The sequence below is a fragment of the Talpa occidentalis genome, unplaced genomic scaffold (genome assembly GCF_014898055.3).
Source record: "Talpa occidentalis isolate TD23 unplaced genomic scaffold, MPIMG_talOcc4v2.1, whole genome shotgun sequence".
Classification (NCBI taxonomy): Eukaryota; Metazoa; Chordata; class Mammalia; order Eulipotyphla; family Talpidae; genus Talpa; species Talpa occidentalis.
In genome coordinates this window covers 85,831,907-85,856,775 of record NW_026555331.1, presented here as the reverse complement: position 1 = coordinate 85,856,775, position 24,869 = coordinate 85,831,907, and the positions used below count along the sequence as shown (strand labels likewise).

Here is a 24,869-nt window from a genome sequence, read left to right as displayed (position 1 = left end):
GCTTCGCCTGCACAGTGGTTTGATGTATCTGAGTATTTTGTCAATGTTAAAACAAAAGATTTCATATGAAATTCTAGAGTTTCAGGTTGTTTAAGAAAGTCGAAGAACTGGCATAACAGGCACAGTGACTTGGCCAGAGTCAGCAGTGGTTGCCCACTTTAGATGGATCACACACTTTCCAATACCCAACTTCCATAACTCTGTATTGCTTCACACTATTAGTTTCACTTCTTCCTGATATCCATAGACCCCTGTAGGTACTTGAGTGCATGACCCCTGGAACAAATGTGCCTCCTCGCCACTAACTTCCTTAACATTATTAAAAAGTAGCTCCTTTTCTGGCAGCATAAAACAATAAGACTCTAATTCAAAACAATTGTTTGAAATCTATACCTTATGATATCATTTAAAGATAAATCACTGATTCATGGGGCTGAGAGACAAAGCTCATTTAATTCATCCCTGTTCTTTCAGGTAGTATTATAGCTAACACATAAAAAAATAGAAATTCATATTCTAAGCCTTTAAAAACTTTCACAAACAGTGTACTGAGTGATCTATTCCTTTGATTAAATAGGCTTCACATCTGATTGCTGTTTTTTCTTTTGGTTCTGTACTATATTCTCTTTGCTAAAGGTGAAACTCTATTTCTTTTACTATGTTTGTACATGAAGGAAATCTGGTTATTAACTTCAGTGTTATAATTCCTAATGTCTGGAAGACCATTTATAAAGTTGCCATTCTGACTTCTCTTTTTCAAGTAAAATTATTCTAGTTACCTCATAGGTTTCATTCTCTGTAATGGTCTTTGTTCTTGTCCTCTGCCTTCTTTCCAAGTCTTCCATATTTCTTTTAAATTGTGGAGCCCAGAAGTGACACAATTTCTAGCAAAGAATCTGAGGGCCACTGACCATGAGAACAAACTGTCTCAGTGTACTTAAGACTCGATTTCCTCACACAGGGGCACTTATCAGGAAGACCTTCATTCTAGTGACATTTGCGGGTAGGATATTTCTTGCAAAACAGTAATTTTCTTAACTGGTTACATGTTAGAAACTCCTCCCCTATTTCCCAAATAAAATCAAAGATTCCTTGACTGACAGGTAAAGAAATTGATGGTCCCCATCTTGATCCGTATATGCTTCTCAGTACCTGGACCCTAGGCTCTTTTGAAACCATACTACTGGGCCTCCCTGGTGGCGCGGGAGTTTGAGCACCACACTGTGAAGCTGTCCGCAGCCTCTGCAGTGAGGGTTCAATCCCAGCCGGCCAGCGAGAATCCCACATGGCGCGGCAGACCTCTCCTGTCTTGCCCACTGCTCCCCTCAGCAGTGGATTTCGTCAGTCTGCCTGTTCTGTTCTCTGCACTGTCTCTGGTGAATCCTTTCACCCTCCCACACCTCTGGCCTGTACCCCGGTTCTTGTATTAAAAAATAAAAAAGAGGGGCTTCCCCAGTGGCGCAGCGGTTGAGCGCTGGGTTGCGAAGCTGCCCGCAGCCTCTGCAGCGCTGGTTCAATCCCCGGCTGCTCCCCGGCCACCGGAGGAGGGTCCCACATGGCGCGCAGACCTCTCCTGCTGCCCGCTGCTCCCCTCAGCAGTGTACTTCGGTCCTTCTGCCTGCTCTGCTCCCCGCTCTGGCTCTGGTGAATTCTCTCACCCTCCCACGCTTCTGACTGTACCCAGTGCTTGTGTAAATAAATAAAAATAAATCTTTAAAAAAAAATAAAAATAAAAATAAAAAAGATACCATACTACCATACTAACCATACTACCCATTCACCAATGGGTAGTTTGTAAATCTCAGTGACATTAATTAATAGTAACAGCGCAAGGCTGGTTAAGCACAAAACCTGAGATGCATTGCTGAAAGTTTTGATTTAGAGATATAAAACTGTATGCTTGTTTTTATTCTACAATTACAAGTAGCAGCAAGGCCATGCTTTTTAAATGAAGATCTAAATAGGTGTGTAAAATTCACTTCTACATCATAAATTTGATGAATATCATGAATGACTCAATAAAATATTTAACTAAATTTAAAGTCAGACAATGTGGCACATTTTAAACATAAGAGGCAAAATGAACAAATTGGCTTTTCTTTGCTAGCTTGAAATAGATACTTCTTCATTATGTGTAAGGGAATAAATAAAAATATATTGCCAGCATGGGATCTGAAATAAAACAGGATCTCAACAAATATTTTTAAAAGAATAAACTCAAGGATGTCAATTACATTTACTTGATAATATCTATAATCTCCTAAGGAGGTTGTTAATAATAAATTGCAAAGTCTTTAAGAAGGCAGCATTTGTTTTTTAACACTCTTATAGAATTAGGGCATGTACAAAACATGCAATTCTTACCTCTATGTATAGTTTTGCCAACTTTTTTAATTATCAAAATTATCTTCATAAATGTTAAGAATTCTTCCTCTTGATTATGCTCATTTTTGACTTTACCAACCTCCTCTCCTCTACATCCAACTTACCTACAACCAATTTACCCACAACCACACTAAAAATATTTTTATCTTTTCTCTTTTCATCTACTAATGTTTTCTCTTTCCAATTAGCCTTACAAGCATCCTGAAGACAAGCTATGTCGTTTAATGTCTTTATTCTACTTATTACTTATTAGAAGCTCTGGAAGCAATGTTGAAAAACTTAACATTGTAATTATCTCTCATTGATCATTTATCATTCCCAGACTGGATAGGATACAGAATCTCACAAAAATCTGAAAATTTGAAAGTTATAGTTAATGTACTAGGAATTTAAGATTCTTCTGATTCTTTTACCTTTACTGAAAATGTAAATTATTTTTTATGGTTAACACACAAGTAAAACAAATGACAGGAAATGATGTTAGAATTTCATAAATCTCAAAATTAGACTGGATTGAATCTGACATTTACAGAGGAGATGGACAATGTTGTATAAAAAAGAAATTGCTACGCAAAGTGATTCCATCAGTATTCAGCCCCTTTTCTTTACTTGTGTCATATTCAACATATTTCAAATAACTAGAAATTCTGGAATATTTTTTACCCCAATCTGAAAATCCACTTAAAATGAGGCAAGACTAGTTCTTAGTATAGTAAATGTTCCTTTTTATCTCTTTATCTGCCTTCTTGGTCAATATCTTATAATTCTAAATAGCCCCTTTAAAAGAAGCAAAAATGAAGAAAATTCTTTTGTGACTTATTGTGTGCCCCACAATGTACATTCCTTAAAAACTGTATGATACAGGTATTTCTGTACTTTCGTAATCTCATGAAATTTAGATCAGAAATTTTACCCAAGGTCAAAGAATTTGCAATGTTGTTAAAACTGTATGTAATATATTCTAGAGCCCGTGCTCATTCTTCTATACTATACTATTTGCAATTTACAGAAACTAAAGCTTTGCAGAAAAATAAAAATTGGAAATACAATCCTTTCATATTTTCCCAACTGAAAACCCTAGTGCATGATCCTGCTGTTTTGAGTTTCACCTTTGAACATTCATCTCTGAACATTATCATTTAATTCACTTTGAAGACTTGCACCTGTATCCAGCAAGCACTTAAGTTCTTGTCCATTTCTTTTCTCTTATAATATGCACTCCTTAGACAAATGCATAGAAATTTTCTTCAAAAGGCTTGGCGTATGGGGCTGCTGATGTTTCATGCACTCTTTCTTATATAAACCAGAACCATTGCATATAATCTATACAATTACTGCAGTGTCTTAAAATAGATGAAAAAGGTACTTCAAGAGAAAATGAGTAAAATTCCTGTGGAGTTTTATGATTTGTTTCTTTTACATTTCCTTCTTACATCTAATTTTCTTGAGTTATCAGACTTGCTGAAACTCCCATTTTTGTAAACATAACTTCTTTTATACTCATACCAGATCATTTAATATTTTATTAAAATACATTATTATAGGCACAGCTGATAGGTTCTGCCTCTTACTAAACATACAATTATTAACTGGTGGGAGAAAAGCCTGTAGACATACTAGAGCCCGGAACACTCAGGAGAGCAGTCACAACAGACAGTATTTGTCATACTGATGAGCTGGGTAAGTTAGGACTGATTAAAGAATCTTGGTTTTGAAATCACTTAGAACTGAGTTTAATTCTAACTATTATATTGGGAAAGTTAGTTTCTAGACCTATGTTTCAATCTTCTCATCTATAAGGTAAGGATAAAAATAGTTCCTTAGTACTGTAGTTTCCACTTATCCATGGGGAATACATTCTAAGACTGCCTGAAATTGCAGATAATACTGAACCCTACATACAGTATGTTGTTGTTGTTTATTTGGTGCACAAAAACACCTAAGAACAAGTTAACAATATACTGTAATAAAGTTCTATTAGTGTGTTTTCAGTCTATCCATTTGTCTGTCTATCCATCTATCTATCTATCTACCTACCTACCTACCTACCTATCTACCTACTTACCTACCGCTCTCTTAAAATACTGAATGTAATATTTTCACATCACATTTGATCATGGCTAAGTGAAACTGCAGAATGTGAAAGCACAGCTAAGGATAACAACAGTATAAGGAAGATTGCATGAGATTAAAAAAAAAATGGTGCCTCTAAAGTATTTAACACAGGTAGGTGCTCAAAACAAGTGACTGTTGCTGGTGCTACTGATATTACAATAGCAACACATTAAAGCTTCTCCAAATCAGTATCTAGGAACCACACATTTGCTAAGTTTTGGGCTCATAAATACAACTTCATATATACTGTGCTAGAATATAAAATATAACATTTTCTAGAAGACCTTGCCCCATGAATCTTTACAAACAAATTGGTGCTCCTGAGTTAAAATTTTCCTTTCCCTAAACTTGCTCCTTTTCATAAATTCCCAATTTTGGAGTAAGTACCAGCTTCTACTCAATCAAGATCAAGAAACTTCCAGTTTTTGTGTTCCTACTCACTAGCTCCCCTTCCTGCCATAGTGATCCTAGATGAATAAACATCAACTTAGCACTTCTATGAAGGTGCTGCCCTTAAGACTCTTCTAATTCATTTCTTTACACTTTCACAATAAGCCTTTTATTACCCATAAAGCTTTGCTGGTTTTCATATCTGCCTCTCCTATTTCAACTGTAAATTCCTTGAAAGTGCCAGGATTGATTTATCTGTAATCCCAGTGTGGTGAGCACACTGCTTGGCATCTATAGTAGGCACTGAACAAATGTTTGCTGGATAAATTAATGCAGTTTTAGCCACATCTGCACAACACAGCAGAGCCCGCTCTTCCTGTTAATTCTCAGCTTTCAAGTAAGAAATATAGTGAAGCACAGCTGCAGCTGGGGCTTAAATGACCCTTTGGGGATTTTCTCTTGTTGTTAGGTTCAACCATTAGCAGTAATTTTTGCTATAGCAATGTTTGCTCTGGTAAATTCAGGGAAACTAAATGGTGCTAATCATAAAAATAGTCTTAATTATGCAGCTTTTGTTGGAATTTGTTTACTGGATTTGAAATTGGTTATATATATTTTCAGACTCAGTTTTGTCAGAGAATAGAAGAGAGTTGTTTTTTCTCTGGAGGAGAAAGACCTCAAACTAACATTTCAATGTTTAAAATTCCTAAAACTGCGCCAAACACCCAGATGGCTTTTAGCAAAAGCATCCCCTTCTCTGAAAAGGCATCTTTTTCCATTTTTTGTTAACTGACTTCTACTTTTGTGCGGTTAGACCACTTAGTCTCATTTAATGTCATTTGTTCATCTATAAAATGGGAATAACAGCACCTTCTTGATAAGCTTGTTGGAGCATTTCTGGTAGTGATCTACTCAAAGTATTAGTCACAATGCCTAGAATATGCTAAATGACTAGATGACTTTATGACTGTGATTATTTTCATCACCACCAGTAAAATAATGCATAATGCCACAGAGCAGTGCAACAAAAAGGAACATGGGTTTGGGGTTGGAGAGACCAAAGCTCCAAAAACAGAAAAAATGTCATAGCTTCCATCTTTTGTGTCCTTCTCTTCCATAAATGTGATACAAAAGATACCAATCTCATACAGTATTGAGAGGATTCAAAGAAATGAAACGTGAAACATCCAATGTGCTGCCTGACACAGGACACATATTCACTTCTCCCATTTACCAAAATATTTAAAATTTTCTTATTAATCTTTCATTCTTGGGATGTTTTCTGATTTTCATTCCATTCTTAATGTCCAGTCACTAAATCAAGAATGCATCTAAATCTAAACCTTTTGCACTCCCTGCCTTCAGGTCAATGATAACAATGCTAACAATTATTCTGCCTAAAAATCTGACCAGTTAAAGTTAAGGTCTGAACTATGCTGGAGGACTATGGATGCCTTCCATGGTGGTGAGTGTGGTGTGGTAATATACATTTGGAGACACTCCTGTATCATATACAGTGTTGTAAACCAATGTTTCCTTAATAAAAATAAAATTTTGCTTATAAATTATTTTCTAACAACTCAAGTTCATCTTTCCCTTAAGATTTTCTAGCAATTGTGATATCTCATAAATTAGCACTTGATTTTACATTCTTTTGTAGACTTCTTTATATATCCCCCCTTCCATTTGGAAACTATAATCCTCAAAAGGGGACTCTATTTCCCACTATGGTAGGTAGATTCTAAAATGCCCACCAAGATCCCTGGTGCCTGAGTATTGATACTTGGTATAATCTTCCCCCTTGAGTGTGAGCTGGACATAGCAATTCACTTCTAACAAGCAAACAACAAAAGTGATAGAAGGTCACTTCTGAGATATGTTTACAAAAAAAGACTATGACTTGCCTGTCTTTTGTCATCTTGCTATTGAGAAACAAGTTGCCACGTTATGCGTGGCCTGATGGAGAGGCCGATACCATAAGGAACTGATTTTCTGGCTAACTGTCAGGAAGGACCTGAGGCCTGCCAACAGTGACATGAAGGTACTTGGAAGTGGACCTTCAGTGTTCTGCCAGCAGCTGTGAGTGAGCTCAGAAGATCTTCTCCCAGGTCAGCATTTAGATGACTGCAGTTCTGGCTGACACCTTACTTGTAGCCTTGGGAGAGACCCAACTGACCCACAGTTACTATAATATATAAATACCTCTGATTTTAAGTTGCTAAATTTTGGTAGTGATTTGTCCTGTGGCAATAGAAGAAGAGGTGCTACCATCACAAATACAGAAAAATGGGGAAATGACTTTGGAAACAGGCAGTGGATGAAGATTGCAAAGATGTGAAGAGTATGTTAGAGCAACTCTAAATTGCCTAGAACAGATTGTCTGGTATACAGCTTAGAAACATTATCACCTTCTGTAGCAAGAAGGTAGGAAATGTCTCTGGTGAAATCTAGCTAAGTAGATTTCCAAACAAAGTGTTGAAGGTGCTGCCTGATTTCGTCTTGATGCTTATAGCAAAATGTGAATGAGAGGTAAGTGGAGAGGACTATTAAACAAAATGGAACCAAGCATGATGGTTCTGAGACTCCTGATTGTAAAATAAAGAAATAACTTGCATACAAAATTCAAATCCAGAGTACTGTTGGGAGAACATGGTCTAAAAATGAAGTAAATGGTGTGGACATAAAATCTTTTGTTTAGAATTCTAAGCTTAGGAATCTCCAATTTTTATAATAATGGTTAGCAAGTAATTCTGCCACCTGCCCTAAAGAGAGACACTATCTCTGTTTTCTCAGGCTATTAACTATATCAACATAATTGCAAAGATCATGCGAAATTAAGGCCTTCTGTGCCTCTGCTTGTAATACATGCAGAGAAGTGAGAGGCCCACAGGGGAGTTGTCTCCCAGCACTACCTACCCTTGTTTCTAAGTCTTGGCTTCTGGTAAAATTTCCCAGGAGTGTGACATTCCCTCAGCCACACCAATCACTGTCACCAAGGGTGGTTAGGACCAAATTCATTTAGTCTGCCTCATAGTGTACAATTAGGACTACTATCAAAAGAACTTCAAGCAGTAGAATAAGAATAATGTATTAATTTACATTGTTAATATCAACCATATTCTCTAGGCTTCCAGCCCTTACCATTTAAATAAATCCCATAAACCATCAAGGTCTATGTTAGAAACCCACATGGCTTTCTCCTTAAGCTTCTTTGTTGATCTTTCCTGCTGGAAATTTAGTAATTCAGGTATAGAAGGATGTATCAGTAATTACAGAGACTAAACATTGGCACATAAGGAGGAAGTCTAGGCTTCAGAGCAACTGTATCATCCCTAACAACCCTGGCCAGTGAGTTGAGGCTGACATGTAGGACTTCTAGAACTTAAGCGGTGTGATTGCTTACTCCACCTAAAGTAAGAAACAAATTTAGTGCCACTTTACCTAATTAAATTACTCTTATCCTTAGGATAAAGTCTGAAGGGTATAATTAGTCAAAAAGTTCCCCCAAGTAACCAAGAGTAGCCTCATTTTGAACGGCTCTCTAGAGTCACCTGAGACCAACATGGGCTAATGATGGTGCTTATTTAAATATATGAAAGTCTCTTATGACTGTTCCCAAGGTGCAACTACGTAAGTCCAAAGAGTTAATCAATTGCCACAATCTGTTCCATAGCTTTTGATCCCAACTTTAATCTGTCAGTTCATAATTTTCCAGGTAACAGAACCAAGAGATTGTTAACACCCCAAGAGTCAATATATAATTAGGTTCATCAAAGGGAACACTGACAGAGCTATGAGGATGCCCCTGAGTCTGCCCATATGAGCAAAGTAACCACGTCCACTGTAGGTCTGCATGGCTGGCGCTGAGGATGAAATGCCTAAGACAGCTGAAACATCAGTGAACCAGGCATTTAAGGAAACCTCTATTAATTCAAGGACCCTGTAAGCCTGAGGCCTTGATTCAGGAGGCAGAATGGTGCATAAAGTCTCTCCAATAGGAAAGCTGGCACTTGCTCATGTAAATTTAAGATGCTGCTAAGGCCAGGCCGGCAGTTTTCCTGAATCTGTTGTTTCCAGTTGACTGGCAGTTTGTTGGGCCTTTTTAACGTAGCTGGTCAATGAGAGCTGGTCAATGAGTTCAAGTTAACTATCTTAAGCTGAGACTTTCAGGATGGAGTCACAAGGCCTACTCAGGTCTGGCATTCCATTTCAGTTTCCCTAAGAGCTTAGTAGATGGTTAATAGCTACCTTTCTAAAAAAAAAAAAAAAATTTTAAAGAGCTGTTTGCTAGCTGCATTAACTGGTAGTGTTATTGTGTTGGGAAATGGTCTGAGTGTTCTGGAAGCTATTAAAAGTGTTTAAATAATCTGCAATTTTCCTCTTTACTTGAGATTCTATATTGTTTTTATTGAACCAAGTGGGAGAAAACACAGAGTGAGCTATTCAAGGAATTCATATGGCACCTAGTCTCTCTAGAGGCCAGAGAGATCTCATTTCTACCCCTTAGTCACCCGTCTCCAAGCAAGTGAGCTCAGGGAAGACAGTGGAAGCGTTAGGGCACAGATGTGGACAGCAGCTCTATGAGAGTACTAAGATGCATTCAGTTTTAGTTTTAAACAGTGCGGTGGTTACTTTTATTTTAACCAAACTGCCCATGTCTATAGTCTTCCCAAAGTAGTATATAAAGTGGATCATTACTAATAACAATCTATTAAGCTTTGGGGAATCTTAGAATCAGCAGCTATAATCTTGATTCCAATAGCAGAGTCTACTACGGAGTATAGCTTAACCTGGAATCTTATCATAAACCTAGTTTTAATATGAGGAAGGAATTTTTTTTTTTTTTAGGTAGTGAGGCTAACGAAGGAATTTTCCAGATTGTGTAGAAACAATTTCTCATTTTCAGTGAGTTACTTTCATCACCACTGCAGACCAGTTAGGTCTCAAATAGTTATAGTTTCTCACAGAAGTCTACTTTGAATAAATCTCTCTTAGAGGGTTAATATTTCCTTACAGTCACAAAAGTCCACTGCAAAAACTTTGAAACCTTTTTACTGTCTAAGTAAATCTAAAGTTGTCATGATAAATTAATGGAGGGGTTGAGTCAAAAGCAGTTCAACTCTATTTCTCTTTAACTAGCATCATATACTTCATTATCTTCATTAGCTCCCTAGTCAATCAGCCAAAGTCTTAAGGACTTACTAGGCTTTTGACCATGGCAAATGCAAATTCCTTTTTTCATCCTCAGATGGGTAGTGTAGGTATATGTCTCTATAATCGTTATCTGAACACAGAACCTTCCCCTAATCCAGGATGGGTAACTGCACTAGTTGATACAAATCCTGATAATTTTGTGCTAGTTGTCCCAGCCACAGTTTCCAAAGAGTGATGAGAAGAGGGCCAGGGGTGCCTATGTAAATAGGCATGTTATATGGAGAGGAAGGCATGTTATATGGAGAGGAAGCCATATTGTAGTTATCCTACATCTTTTGTTACAGGCAGTACCACTGCCTCTATCTTCCCAAGGCTGTTCACTATGCCAACACTTGAAAAGACAGCCATGCTTTTCAAAGGGCAGTCAATGCCTCACAGAAAATTGTTTCCAATCTTCATTTAATGGGGAAAAAATGTCTAGAAGCTCAGCATATTTAAAGTCTCCACTGTATTGTTCAATTTACCTTTTCAAAGATTTTTGACCATTTTTCTCTGTATAAATTTGCTCTGTAGATAAATTGGAGTTTTTATTTCTTGCACACACCCACTATTGACACTGTTTCTTGTGCAGAAAACAACACAAAAGTCTTGCAAAAAAACAAAAATGAAAGCACAAACCTCAAGTTCATACTTCTATAATAGTATGTCCTTACTTGTGATGATTCTTTTACACTATGGTTAACTGGGCTTTTAAAAGACTGCCTTGCAAATGACCTAAATTCTTTAGCATATATTTATTGTTTCTATAGCAAAAGAATATAAACTTTATACCCTTCTTGGGAGTATAAACTCTATTTTTCCATGACTCCATATTTCTAATTTAATTCATCTTAATAAATGCTACCTACTTACTAAGACATAAACACCGTTGTCTTTAAGTTCTTGATAAATGTATTCTATATGAGGAGGGAACTGGTCATCCCTATTTTTCCCACTGAGACCCAGAACTAAATAGCCAACAGACCAAAGTAGACCTCTGTAATTCAAATGTCACACTGCAATTTCAAATTGGCTGCCTTCCTTGAGTTTCATTTTACTTGCTAAAGAAACAATGAAGCACTTATTCTAATGCCAACAGAACTGTGGGAAGAGACTGAGAGATTTGTATTTCCCTAAATTTTTAATCTGCAGAAAGGAACAAGTATAGTGACCAAAGGGGCGTGTATTACTATTATTTTAATAATTTTATAATTATACAACTGATTCTTGAAAATATGTTGTGTTCACATATAAACTGATTTATATGATTACAAAAAAATGTTAATGGATCATTAAATGGGGCCAGAAATTATAGTTACAGTATTTATAGTAAACAAAGGAGTAAAACCAACAAAAAGGCCACTGATGGTATTTCTATGGATTATTTATGGATTAATGACAATTACAATCTCAATCATATACTTTTCTTTGAGAGAGAATAATTCTATTCCCTTCCTCATTATGGTTATCTTGAGATTCATGGAGCAAGTCCTTCTTGCAAAGTGTCTGCAATTTCAGGACTAAAGTTCTTTACATCAGTTTTCCTGGCAATTTTAAGCTGGATAACTCCACCCTGATTACATCTAACCCCTTCCCACAAACTCCTACAACCCTTGGCCTCTTACAATGTACATTCTGTTTCAGTAAATCTGAGACTGGGTGGGAAAATCTGTAATTTTAAAGAAGTACCATGAATTTTCCAGGTTGAGGCTACTTTGAGATACTGAGTCTTATGGTCATTTTATAGGTCCTTGGAGAGCAGGAGCGATGTCATATTCATTTTACATCCACATAATTATGAAATATAAGCAACTACAGATGGCCAATTTTAATTTTTTCATTAAATACTGAGCTAACAGTATTTATGAAATGTATGGAAGATGTAATGAAAAATGAATGATATAACCAGCACAAATGACTAACATTCTAGATCAAATAAAGGTTCAGAATCACTACACTTTAATTCTAGTCCTCTGTCTGCCTCCTTGATTCTACTTCAGTCACTTACTCTTTTTTTTTTCTTTTTAAGATTTATTTATTTATACAAGCACTGGGTACAGCCAGAAGTGCAGGAGGGTGAGAGAATCCACCAGAACCAGAGAGGGGAGCAGAACAAGCAGAATGATGAAATACACTGCTGAGGGGAGCAGCGGGCAGCAGGAGAAGTCTGTGCGCCATGTGGGACCCTCGGCGGAGGCCGGGGATCAAAACCGGCGCTGCAGAGGCTGCAGGCAGCTTCCCAGTCCAGCGCTCAACCGCTGTGCCACTGGGGAGGCCCTCAGTTACTTACTCTTAAGTAATCCTGTTGAAAGCCATCATTCTTAGTCTTTCTTTAATTTTACTACATTTTCATATAGCTAGTGTATCATTTATTTTTACACTACTTTATATTCCATATAAATGGAATGATATTGCTTACATTCTTCAGTGTGTTTTTATTTTTTATGGTATGCTCCTGAGATTGCCTTTTGTGGACTGCTGAAACAGCTTTGTAAATTATTCCACTGTATGAATAGTCAATGAAATATTTATCTATTCTCTTGTTGAAAGAGATGTCAGTTGTATCCAATATTTGCTATTATAAAAACTGTGTTACACATGTTTTACAGCTCCTGTAGATAAGAGTTTTACTAAGGTGTTTATTAGAAGGAAATAAAATTAAAGTCAACTTTACTAGATAATTTCAAATTGTTTTTCAAATTGTTTTTCAGAGTGTCTAGCTAAATTCGTATGTCTACGTAGAGAGAATAAGAGTGCTTCTTATACCATAAATTCACCAAAATGTAAAATATCTGACTTAAGTCAATTAATTAGGTACTAATTAGTATTTCATTTTGGTCAATGATTAGATCCTGAATGCTAATATAGTTGGGCATCTTTTCACATGCTTATTGGCCACTGAGATTTCCACTTCTATGACAGGAGTTTGAGTTGATGGGCCACATGCAGTCTTTTCTTACTGGTTCGTGGAAACATTTTAAATAATTCTCTAGTTTTTCAAATATTTTCTTCCAAATTTTGGGTTGTCTTGTCTTTTTGTTTTCTTAAAGGCATTTTTTTGATGAACAAAAGTTCTTAATTTTAACATTAATTTTCTCAATCCTTTCCTCTAAGGTTTTGTTTTAAGTGTATCATGTAAAAAATAATTCTTATGTCATAAAGATATTCTTCTACACTGTTTTCTAAATTTTACAGTTTTGCCTTTTGCATTTGAGTAACTGATCACGTAGTTGAACTTTCAGGTGTGAGAATTGAGACGGGGGTTGAATTTCACCATTTTTCCTTAATTGAAAAGTCCAACATTTGTTATCTAGAGTGTTATCTGTGTCACAAATCAAAACTTCACATTTGTGAGGATTTTTAGGTTCCTTGGCCAGTTTGTCCATTCTTTTGCCCTACTGTCTAAATTACTATAGTTTATCTTTTTCCTTTTTTTTAAAAAAGATTTATTTATTTATTCATACAAGAGCTAGGGTGCAGGCCAGAGATGCGGGGAGTGAGAGGATTCATCAGAGTGGGGAACAGAACAGGCAGACTGACTGAAATACACTGCTGAGGGGAGCAGCGAGCGAGGCAGGAGCATTCTGCCATGCCATGTGGGTTGCTCCCTGGCCAGGTGGGGATCGAACTTGTGCTGCAGAGGTTGTGGATTGCTTCACAGTGCAGTGCTTAACCCCTTGCACCACCATGGAGGCCCTAGTTTATCTCTTTCTTAAGGCGTGTGAAATGTCATGGTTATTTCTTTCCTATATATTCTAGCAATAGCTTTTCAAATGCCATTTTAAAATTCTTCAGAATTATTTTTACCAGAACTACATTGAATTTACAAAATCAACTTGGAGAAAATTGACTCTGTTAAGCTACTGAGTCTTCTAATCCATAAACAGGGCTTCTTTGTCCATTTATATAAGCTTTAATACATTTCAATAAAATTGTGTTCTTCTCTATGCTATCTATTGTTAAGCAAGATCTTGCCTTGTACCAAGGTAAATGATAACTTTTAAATTATGTTTCTCTGTTTGCAGACATATTACTATAGATGTTATGTTTTATGTTAATTATGTATTCAGAAAACTTGTTAAACTTGTATTGTTTGTAATAATTTACCTCTAAGTGTGTTTGAGATTTTGTGAACATAATCACATCATCTGTGAAAACCAACTAGCTTATTTCTTCAGATCTAATGTATTGCTTTTGTCTTCTTTTGCCTTCTAATACAATGTCAAATGCAAGTAGTAATTGATTTTGAAATATTAAAACATACTTGCATTATTGGTAAACTCAATCTGGTCATGTAATATTATCTCCTGTATGCTGAGGGATATGGTTTAAAATATTTTGTTTAGATATTTTGCATTATTTTTAGAATGGAAAGGATTTACAGGTTTTCTTTCTCATCATTATTTGGTTTGGATACCAAGGTTATAACTCACTGCTTTATGCATTTCACATGTGAAGGATTTGGGGGCAGTGCAACAGGAATAGACTCAGTATCAGATAAATGCATGGTCTCTCAAAACAATTAACATGTGGTAACAAAAACTCACTGAAAGTGCCCAAAGTGCCAAAGGGGAAGTACAGATCATTGCTCCAGTCCTTTCCCTATCTCCAATCTATTCTCACTAGGTTTATTGTTGCTTTCATCCTTATATTCTGCCTCATTCTTCCACTTGTATGTTCCCTGAGATTATATTCTTAACTAAATTTCCTTCTCTTCATTTAACTCCATTCTCCCAATTTCATCTAAACCTCCTTTGAGTGATTAAATGTAGTTCAATTTCTTGGCTTCCACTGGTTTGCCTAGTGCTGTGCTCATCCCTGGTATATTAAAAATCAACCGGCTATTGAAGCCTGTCCTTGAAGAGGTTATAAGCTAGCAGGGGAACTTTACTGATAAATAATGACAGAGAGAGTCACACATGGTGCTTTTGGCTCATTAAAAAAGGGCCTCTAGCCCAGCTGAGAGCATCTAGGAAAGCTCTGTAGAGGACGAAAAATCAAAACAGAGTTTTGAAAGGTGAACAGGACTAAGTGAATATATAGGGGCAACCAAGAGTTGGTGTAGGCAAGAGCCTTAAAGGTAGAGAAAAACCAGAAAAAAAACAAAGGCACAGAATAATCATACCCTCCCAATGGCTCACTGGAAAGTAAATTTGTTTCCTAAACTAGTAAGCCCTATCTCTCACTGTACCTTTTAGCATTTTAGAATTTTTTTTTTAAGATTTATTTGTTTATTTATTTATACAAGCACTGGGTACAGTCAGAAGCGCGGGAGAGTGAGAGAATCCACCAGAGCCAGAGCGGGGAGCAGAGCAGGCAGAAGGACCGAAGTACACTGCTGAGGGGAGCAGCGGGCGGCAGGAGAGGTCTGCGCGCCATGTGGGACCCTCCTCCGGTGGCCAGGGAGCAGCCAGGGATTGAACCGGCGCTGCAGAGGCTTCGGGCAGCTTCGCAACACAGCGCTCAACTGCTGCGCCACCGGGGAGGCCCAGCATTTTAGAACTTTTTTGACAAACAAAAAATTTAATTAAGTTCCAAGTATTTTTAAATAGGAAAAATAACTTCATTTGTGCTGTTTCTTGACATCTAACACTGCGCATTCAGTGGTTCATTATTGTAATATATAATTGTTCTAGCATGTTTTATAGGAAAAACAAAATCTATAATTGCAGAGGAACTTAAAGGTATAGAAAAATTTGATAAAGTTTATTTGTTACTGTGTACCTGACTCATGAATAAATATCACCAAAAAGTGGTAGCTTGAAAGACAATAACAAGAAAACATACAATTCACTTGCATTATGAAAATAAGATAAAATAAAAAAATGGGTAACAAAACTATTACGTTATTTAGGCGAAGGTTCATAGTCTAAACTCTAACTCTCTTGACAATGACCATTTTCCTGTCTGTGCTCATTATAAATACTAATATTTCTGTCTACAAAGAATATTTCTAGAGAAAACTTACCAAGTAGAGGAGGTTGTCCACTTCCTGGGGGGAATGTGTGTGTGTGTGTGTTTGTGAGTGAGTGTGTGTGTCTGTACATCACTTAGGTCAGATCAAGTATGGATCCAGTCTTCAACAGAATGCTTGCCAAGAGCCTTATGAGTCTTGCTTTCAATGATAATACTACACTATCTATGACTATTGTAGATTTGGGGGGAGGGGCTGCAAACTAAAGGATGTAATTAAGCATAGCAATTTTAAAGATCCAGTCAAGTTAGAGTCTGTAAACAAGTTGTTAAAAAGGTTTGGCATTTCTCCTATTCTTTAGTTCCCTCTAATTACCATATAACAGCCTCCCTTTAAAAACAGAGTTGGCTTCCATTTTTAAGCTCCTCTCTCTCCATTTAATGGCAGCTAAAAACTGAGAATTATTTTATTACTTAAAGTATAATATTATTTTAGACATCTTGGTATGTCTACCATATAAATTGTGCAAACATATACTACTATAGTTTAAAGACATGTATTTAGTTGCTTTTAAATCATATAAACAGCTTTTTCTCAATGAAAAAAATCACTGAATTTAAACACAATATCAGTCATGGTGTATACTGTTTCGTATAAACATCACATGCCCACTTTTTCCCCTCTTAATATCAATCACAAATTATTTAGGGTTATGGGTTAAAAAACATCCATGGTTAAGTGTTAGGAAGTGAGTACAAACTATACTACTTATGTCTAAATATGTGCTATGCTTCAGAATTAAATATTATTTTTCAAATATGCTTTATATTTTTCAACATATAAAATGCACAGCTCTAGAGAAGCTCTTCAGGATATAAAGCTAGTTAATAAGACACATAGAATATTTAATGTCACACATGAAGCAGGAAGGTACGGATAAGCATTTTCCATCAAAAAACAAACCTTAATGAAATAGTTGTTATTATTATTGCAGTTGCCAGACACTCCTTGCAATTCAGCCACAGTGTTCTAAAATGGTTGATAACAAAAATTAGAGGTGGCTAATTCTCCACTAAAGAGAGAGCCTAGTGATAACGGATAGAAAAAACACTAACATGGCAGTGCTTGCTGTAACACACACCTTTGAAAATGATCGAATACCCCATTCTTAGTTTCCCAACATTATAAACACAATATAAAGCCAATTAACATTATTAACTTCACATTATTAAAAGGTCATCCATAATAATCGCAATCATTTGTTCATACAACACAAGCTGTCTCCAACCAGGAACAGCAAATAGCATGAATCAAATTTCATGTTATCCTTTTAAAGCTTTTCACACAAAAATTGTATTTTTTGTAAACCTTTTAACATTTATGCAAACCATAGCTTCCATCATAATTCTGCTTCTAATTATTGCAATGTTAATACAAGCAACAAAAATGCATATCTAAAAGTATCCAGTACTTACAAAGATTTAAAAAAATAAACTGATGTTGTCTTAATTTGGTTATAAAGATACTAATGTCCAGTGATGAAACAAATTATGAAAGATGAAACCATAAAATATAATAATTTATAAAATATAAGAGAATGATCTCAGTTTTCAGAATGATGATTAACCTCATCATGACCTACTGCCTAAGGAGACTTTGAAATGCTGTCTATAAACTAAGACTTTAAAATATAAGATTAAAAAAATAAGAAATATTAAGATCGAAAGGATATTTTAAGAGGAAAATAATCATTTTTTAAAGTGAATGTAAAATAGTTCATTTTAAGTGAATAAGTATTTTCTAAGTACCAGTTGGTATTTTATTTCCAGTTTGAGTCCAAAGCATTTCAAACTGCATAAAAAAGCTCTTTAATAAAAACAGACACCCATAACATACATCATAACTTACGGAACACAGAATTACATCATCCCACCACCAAAAGGCTAAATACTTATAGCTGTGGAGTATGACAGAAGATTAATTTGTTATTGAAAATTAAAATCTAGTTGAAAAAATTACCATACCCCTAGAATTTCGTGGGACAGTGCTGACTGTCTGAGGGGCTTACTGAAATCCTCCATGGTTACCTTTCAGATTGTTTAAAAAAAAGAAAGAAAAAGAAATGAACAGCAATTTTATTAAATCCAGAAATGTAATTACCAACCACAACCACAGATATATTCAGATCTATATTTAAATTTTTTCAATAATGCACATTTTAACTACCTCGTCTTTCTAGGATCCTCCCTTTTATTTTTCTGCATTTAGGTAGAGTCATTTTAACTTTTTTAAAAAATCAGAATGTTTAATGGAGAGTGAAGAATAAGAATGCAATTAAAACTGAAATGGCTGTTAGCTTATTTTAAATTCTTCTAGATAAATATTTGGAAGAAAAAACAGAAAATGCAGGGATTTAAATAGAATTTAGGGATTATCTATATATTTCAAATTCTATTTGCATATACCTTAAAATTTCCTAGAGTATTAAAACAGGTGTATCTAAGCATACACAGTTTGACAAAGTGTTCGTAATACTAAGTATGGTTCTGACAAGGACCACCGTATTTTTATAATTTCAGGATATATTTTTCACATTTCATTGTTTTCCATATAGGCAATTCAAGCAGAAATTTCCTTATATGAAGGTAATGAGTTCCAAACTAGAATCAACCTTGGATGATCTGAACACAAAAAGTGACGTCTGTCTTTCAAGTTAGACAATAATTTAAGTGTTGGTGCTGGAAATTAGTTGGATGGACATGATTGCTCTGCAGCTAATGAAAGGTTTTCCTGGCTGGTCCAGGAGATGGACCAGTTTGTGCAGTTTTCATCTGTCCTGTGAATTTGTTCACATTCATCCCCCCAAATTTTCAACTCAAGCCCCTGAAGATTTTTTTTTGATACAAGATTTCCTCTAATCATTTAAATAAATGCAAAAGAATATAACAATTATACTTGGGAGCATTAGATTCAATCTTCATTATTTGTGTAGTTTTTATCTCTTCTGTGCACAAAAAATTAGGGGTAGATTTTACTGAGCCAGGTTTTGGTGAGGCAGTGTGGAACACAAAAGAAAGGAGAAACAAAGTCAGAGAAGAGACAAAAGAAAAATCCTCAACTTTTTTAATAAAGTGAAGGTAACAGAGTGGCAAGCAACTGATTTCTATGATGTCTACAACTTGTAGACCAAAAAAAAAAAATTAACCTAAAGCAAAACTATAATTTTTGGTAAAATAATTCTATATGCAATGATTATTCCTTTTTATCTCTATAAAGAGGATATATCTACAGTAAAATAATTCTCTAATTATTTGATTCCCCCATTATTAGAAATATATAACAATCACAGAGCATATAAGTACTTCAAGAAACTCCATAACCAAAAACAGGAATCCCTTTCACAATATCTTGTTACCCAGTTACTTTGTGTGTGCTTGAATACAAACAGACCCATCAGTTTACTCTACCACAAAACAACAGTGTACTGCAAAAAAAATCAGGCTTAGGAGCAGGGAAGACACCCCAATTTGCCAATTACTAGCTATACAACTAGAAAAATCTCAGTTGCTACAATTAGAAAGAAAAAAAAAATGAATCTTTTCTGGCTTCTGCAAAGCTTACATGGAATCATGTAAGAATGGTTCCTTGCAAATTTCCTAGCACTGAATGCTTATTTATCTCCCTTACCCCTAAATATATTTGCTCAGTAGAAAATCAACTCTGTTTTTCTTATAAAAACTGGTAAAACAAAAAAAAAAATCCAAATGATATATGTGTCAGTATAAATGTTGAGTAAGAAATATACCTTTTGCATTTATTTAAATTACTAAATTAGGGGAAATCTTATATCAAAAAAAATGCTTAGAGGCTTGAATTGAAAACTTTTGGGGAAACATCTGATCAATTCCTCAATATAACAGAAGTCACTGCTATGAAATCTCAAAATGTCACTTGGGTAGCCTTAAACAACTATCACATTTTCCTCTTTTCTTTTTAGCCTTGATGTTTTATTTCATAGACTCATGGAAAGTTAGAAGCTGGGAAGGATTACGTAATTTAGCTCAAATGCTGACCTCTAAATGCAAAGACACTGAGGATGACAAGAAACTAGAAAGCTTGGCTTCACCTTCTGTCACTTGATGTCACCAATAGACCCCTCAACCTTAGATCCAAAATCTTTTTAAGCAGAGTGAGCAGGCAAAGACCAAACTTGCAGAGACAGATTCTACAATTCTGAAACAGGCTTATAGCCAAAGAAAATTAGGGTCTTTGATAAAAAAAAACAAAATACTGGTACAAAGAATTGAAAACTAGGCAAGATGAAAGTTGAAATGCTTGAGGAATTCACTTTTTTAAAAGCCAAGACAACATAGTTTCATATATAACATCTCAGTACAATGAGAAAACATTAAACATTTCAAATGGACTCTGCAAGTGAAAAGCTAAATCAAGTAAAATAAAATTCTAAGAGACTAATTCATTTACATAAAGATTCTAAATGTATTACTTTTTGATCAAAAGTTAACTGATATATCATTTAAATTTTCTACTATAAGAAATGGAGACTATATCCTCAGTATAATATAAATAGAAGAAAATTAATATACATTTGGGCTTAAACATTCCAGAATAAAGATACATGAGAAAAATATGAATGTCTGTTTACTCATCTTCACTATGTCTTGGCTAGAAACCAATAAAAAAAGTTCTGTTAAAAGAATATATTAAGGTGAGTAAAGGTTGAGCATTTGAAGGTACGCTGTCCTTCCATCAGTTGGTAGAAAAAAATATGTTTTACCTGAATATTTATTATGTTTATAGAGTATGAAATACTATAACTACTTTGTTGATGGATCTTTGGACATGCCAATATGAAACATATGCATGTTCAAACATGCTTATAATAAAGTATGTTGTCCCATTATATCAATGTACATTTGGCATTTACATTAGAAATAGAACCACATCTGTATTCTATTAAAACACACAAGGGTTCCGGAGAGCCGTTTTCACTTGGGGGTTAGCCTCTATTCATTTACTTGATCTTCTACAGAGAGCAGGATGTGAAATTATTCCAATATGTATCTACTCTGTGGAATATGCGCTAGTGGAAAAGCTTTGTTCTGCATTATGTTAGCACAAATCATACTGAACAGATCCAAAGAACTTTCTCTTCCTGGGGGAAAAAAAAAGACTTGAAAACACTCAGAAAATTTTAGTACTTTTCTGTGTAGGTTTGTGTATGTATGTTTTTTCATTTAAATATCTACTGATTTTCTGAAATAGCATTACATACTTATTGTAGGAAAGTTGGGACAAAATTCTGTAAATATAAAGCACAGAAAGAAAAAAATCACCTCCCAAAATAAAAACAAATACTGTTCACTTTGTGTTTTTATCCATTTTTCTTTCAAATAATTTCTTTATATTTTTGGTGGTAAAAGATGATGCATTTTACTCCAAAGTTTTCACACTTCATAACTTAATATCAAATGGAAGTATGTATCTTTTAGGTGAGATTATATGCAGACGTATCGCCCTTGAGAAAGTACAAAGACTCTGTCACGCTGCTGTCCAGAAAGGAGTTTTATAAAGCAGTAATTTAGGGGAAAAACACTTCCAAATTTGCCTCACCTCGTCATCATCTGCGTCGTACTGGGCATAGTGTTGCTCCAGCAACTCTCTCTGGCGTCTTTCTTGTTCCAGTGTCTGGCTTATTAACTGGGCAACTTCACTGACTTGTCCTGGTTTTTCTCGTCCAATGACAAATCTGTAGAAAGGTTAAAGAGGACTAATATAATTAGACTTTCCAGCAAAAAGGAGTGATAAGAAGAGTAACAAAGTTTGGTATCTCCTGAAGGTCCATCGAGCCTCAAAAAATATCACCTATAGAGTTCAAAGGGCATGCTGGGAGGAAACTAAGGTGAGCAGAGCAATTTCTTCAGATAAAGCCTAGAGGAAAAGAAAGGGAAAAAGTAAAGGACTATAAAAATGTTATTTTGAGAAGAAAAAAAGATATAGTCTATTCTACAGTACTTTACACAGTTTCAATGCCTTACAAATTGGTTGCAAACTCATTTCTTAAACCATTGAACTTAATAATCATTTGCATAATACTTTTCTCTTTATAATACAAAGCTACTTCAAAAACATTTTGAGGTATAACATATATAGAGAGGGTAAATTAATAGGCAGGCATTTGCTAAGTTACTATAACTTAGAAAATAAGAAAAAGAAGAGGAAACAAATGTGGACCTTGTATCTTAAATGAAAAACAAAAAAGAAGACAAGGAGGTTAATTAATTGACTTTTGGAAAGAGATGGTATGAGGAAGGGTATAGCTTCAAAAAATAAAGGGACAAAGGGAAAAATCTTTGACATTAATTTAGGTAAGGAAAAAACAGTAATGTCATTTACTTACTGCAAACTACAGACACCTGTGATATATCCTCATCAATAGGATGTTTTGCAATCAAAATATTCAACATTTAACATTTTACACATTAACATATGGTCCTATTTTTTCTAAAAATAAAAATATCTCTATCATTATTGTCTATACATAAATCAGTTAACTTTATTATTTTGAATGTGAATGTTTAATTTTGCTTTTATAATTGAGATTTTCCTGATTATAAAATGTTGCTACATTCAATCATACTTTTAAATGACATACTCCCCCATTTGTTGCACAAACACATTAAAAGCCAAAATATTTATATTTAGATAACTGTAGTTAAATGTATTTTTAGAAATATATTTATGCAGTTTCAAATAGGACATAACTTGGATATTATGGTTGGGCATTTCTTTATTAATTTCCTTTGGGAATTAAATAAATATAAAAGTTATAAATACCATTATTTTCATCTTCACTCAGGTATAATTTACACACAATTTATAATTTAAAACAGGCCACATCTGTTTTAAAAGTATAGTTAGGTACACTTTACAAATGTATAAACTTGTAATCACCACATCAAGTAAACTCTAGAGCATTTTCATTAATCCAAATTATATAATTTCCTTTTCTAGTAGATCATTCTCACTCTGGGCCCATATTAGAGGTTTCTATACATGAAAATCACGGTGTCCAGCTCCTTGGCTTACCATAATATTTTGGAGACTCATTTATGTTGTTGCAAGCACCAGTAATCAGTTCCTTTTTATCAATGGAATATCTCATTGCACTTTGTCAACTCATCACTTGACATCCTCACCAATACTTAGTAATGTTTTTTAAAATTTTAGTTATTTAATTAGGTATCTAATGATATCTTACAATGTTTTTTATTTTCAGTTCTCTGCTGACAAATGATATTAAGTAACTTTTCACACATTTGTTGACCATTCATATATTTCTTTAGTGGAATATCTTTTCAAATCTTTTGCCCATTTAAAATAATTGGATTGTGCCTCCCCCGTGGCGAGAGCGGTTGAGCAATGGGTTGCAAAGCTGCCCGCAGCCTCTGCAGAGCCGGTTCAATCCCCGGCTGCTCCCCGGCCACCAGAGGAGGGTCCCACATGGTGCGCAGACCTCTCCTGCTGCCCGCTGCTCCCCTCAGCAGTGTACTTCATCAGTCTGCCTGATCTGCAACCTGCTCTGGCTCTGGTGAATTCTCTCACCCCCCCGCACTTCTGACTGTACCCAGTGCTTGTATGTATGTATGTATAAATCAATCAATCAATAAATCTTTAAAAAAATAAAATAACTGGATTGTGGGGCCTCCCCAGTGGCCTACAGGTTAAGTCTCACTGCTATCACAGCTATGGCCTGAGTTTGATCCCTGGCCAGGGAGTTAACTCACACATTGTGTAACAGGCCTCTCCTTTCTCCTGCTGCTCTCCTCAGCAGTATATTTTAGTAAATCTGCCAGTTCTGCTCTCCACTCTTTGGTGAGTCCTTTCAGCCCCCATACCTCTGGCCTACACCCCAGTTCTTCTATGCAAAAATTAATAAACTAAAAAAACTGGTTGTTTTTTTTTTTGTTATTTACTTGAACTGGTTCTTTATATATTCCCAATGTATACCCATATGTGTGTGTGTGTTTGATGCATTTATATATATTTATACATGCACACAGATTAAGTGTGTATTTTTTATCATCTCTCAATCTGTGGCTTACCTGTCACTTTCTTAATTGTGTATTTCAAGCAAGTATACTTTTTCAAAAATTGTATTGTTTTGTATTAAGATAATACTGATTACTATGACTTAGAAGGATAGGCTCATATCCCTTCAGATGTATGATACCACACCACCCCCACCACCAAAGCAACCATATTCCCCTACCAGAGTCCTTTGAGCAAAGTGAGGAGAAGGCCCAACGAACTTTATCACTATTTAAAAGATCTGTGCCTATTAAAGAAATATTTGCCTTATTCAGGGTTATGATGGTTTTTGTCCCCATTTTTTTCTTAAGGTATTAATATTTTTTATTTTTGTTAGAGCTATTTCATATACAAAGTTTGGTAAGAGTGGAGTTTCATTATTTTTCAAATGGATGATCAGTTGTTTCAACACTGTTGTTGAAGGACTATTCATTACTGCCATTGAATTGCTTTGGCACATTTGTTGAAAATCAATTGACCATATATTTCTGATTTCTGGACTTTCCAATTTATTCCATTAATGTACTAATCCTTGTGCCTAAACCACACTGCCCTATGAATCTTGAAATATAATAAATCCTCAAACTAGGCAAGGGGAGTGCTCCAACTCTGCATAAATTTTTCAAAATTATTTTGACTACTCTGATTTACTTATATTTCTATATAAATTTTAAAATCAATTTATCAGTTCCCTTAAAAATTTGATTATGGATTAATTTGATTCTATAGATCTGTTTATGGATAACTCTCATCTTAATAT

The 24,869-nt window shown here is 35.1% G+C and overlaps 1 protein-coding gene across 9 annotated transcripts in view; it reads right to left on the bottom strand.

The window, feature by feature from the left end:
* Positions 1-24,869, bottom strand: part of PPP1R9A (protein phosphatase 1 regulatory subunit 9A) — a 292,878-nt gene that overhangs the window by 64,317 nt on the left and 203,692 nt on the right. For 5 of the 9 annotated variants that reach the window (XM_054692354.1, XM_054692357.1, XM_054692361.1 and 2 more), the window contains exons 6-8: positions 21,632-21,767; positions 18,022-18,084; positions 16,961-17,026 (exon numbers count right to left, since the gene is read on the bottom strand). In XM_054692354.1, coding sequence (XP_054548329.1) covers positions 16,961-17,026; positions 18,022-18,084; positions 21,632-21,767 — 265 coding nt within the window. The remainder of the gene's footprint in view (positions 1-16,960; positions 17,027-18,021; positions 18,085-21,631; positions 21,768-24,869) is intronic. The other 4 variants (XM_054692359.1, XM_054692360.1, XM_054692362.1 and 1 more) reach the window with 2 other exon arrangements.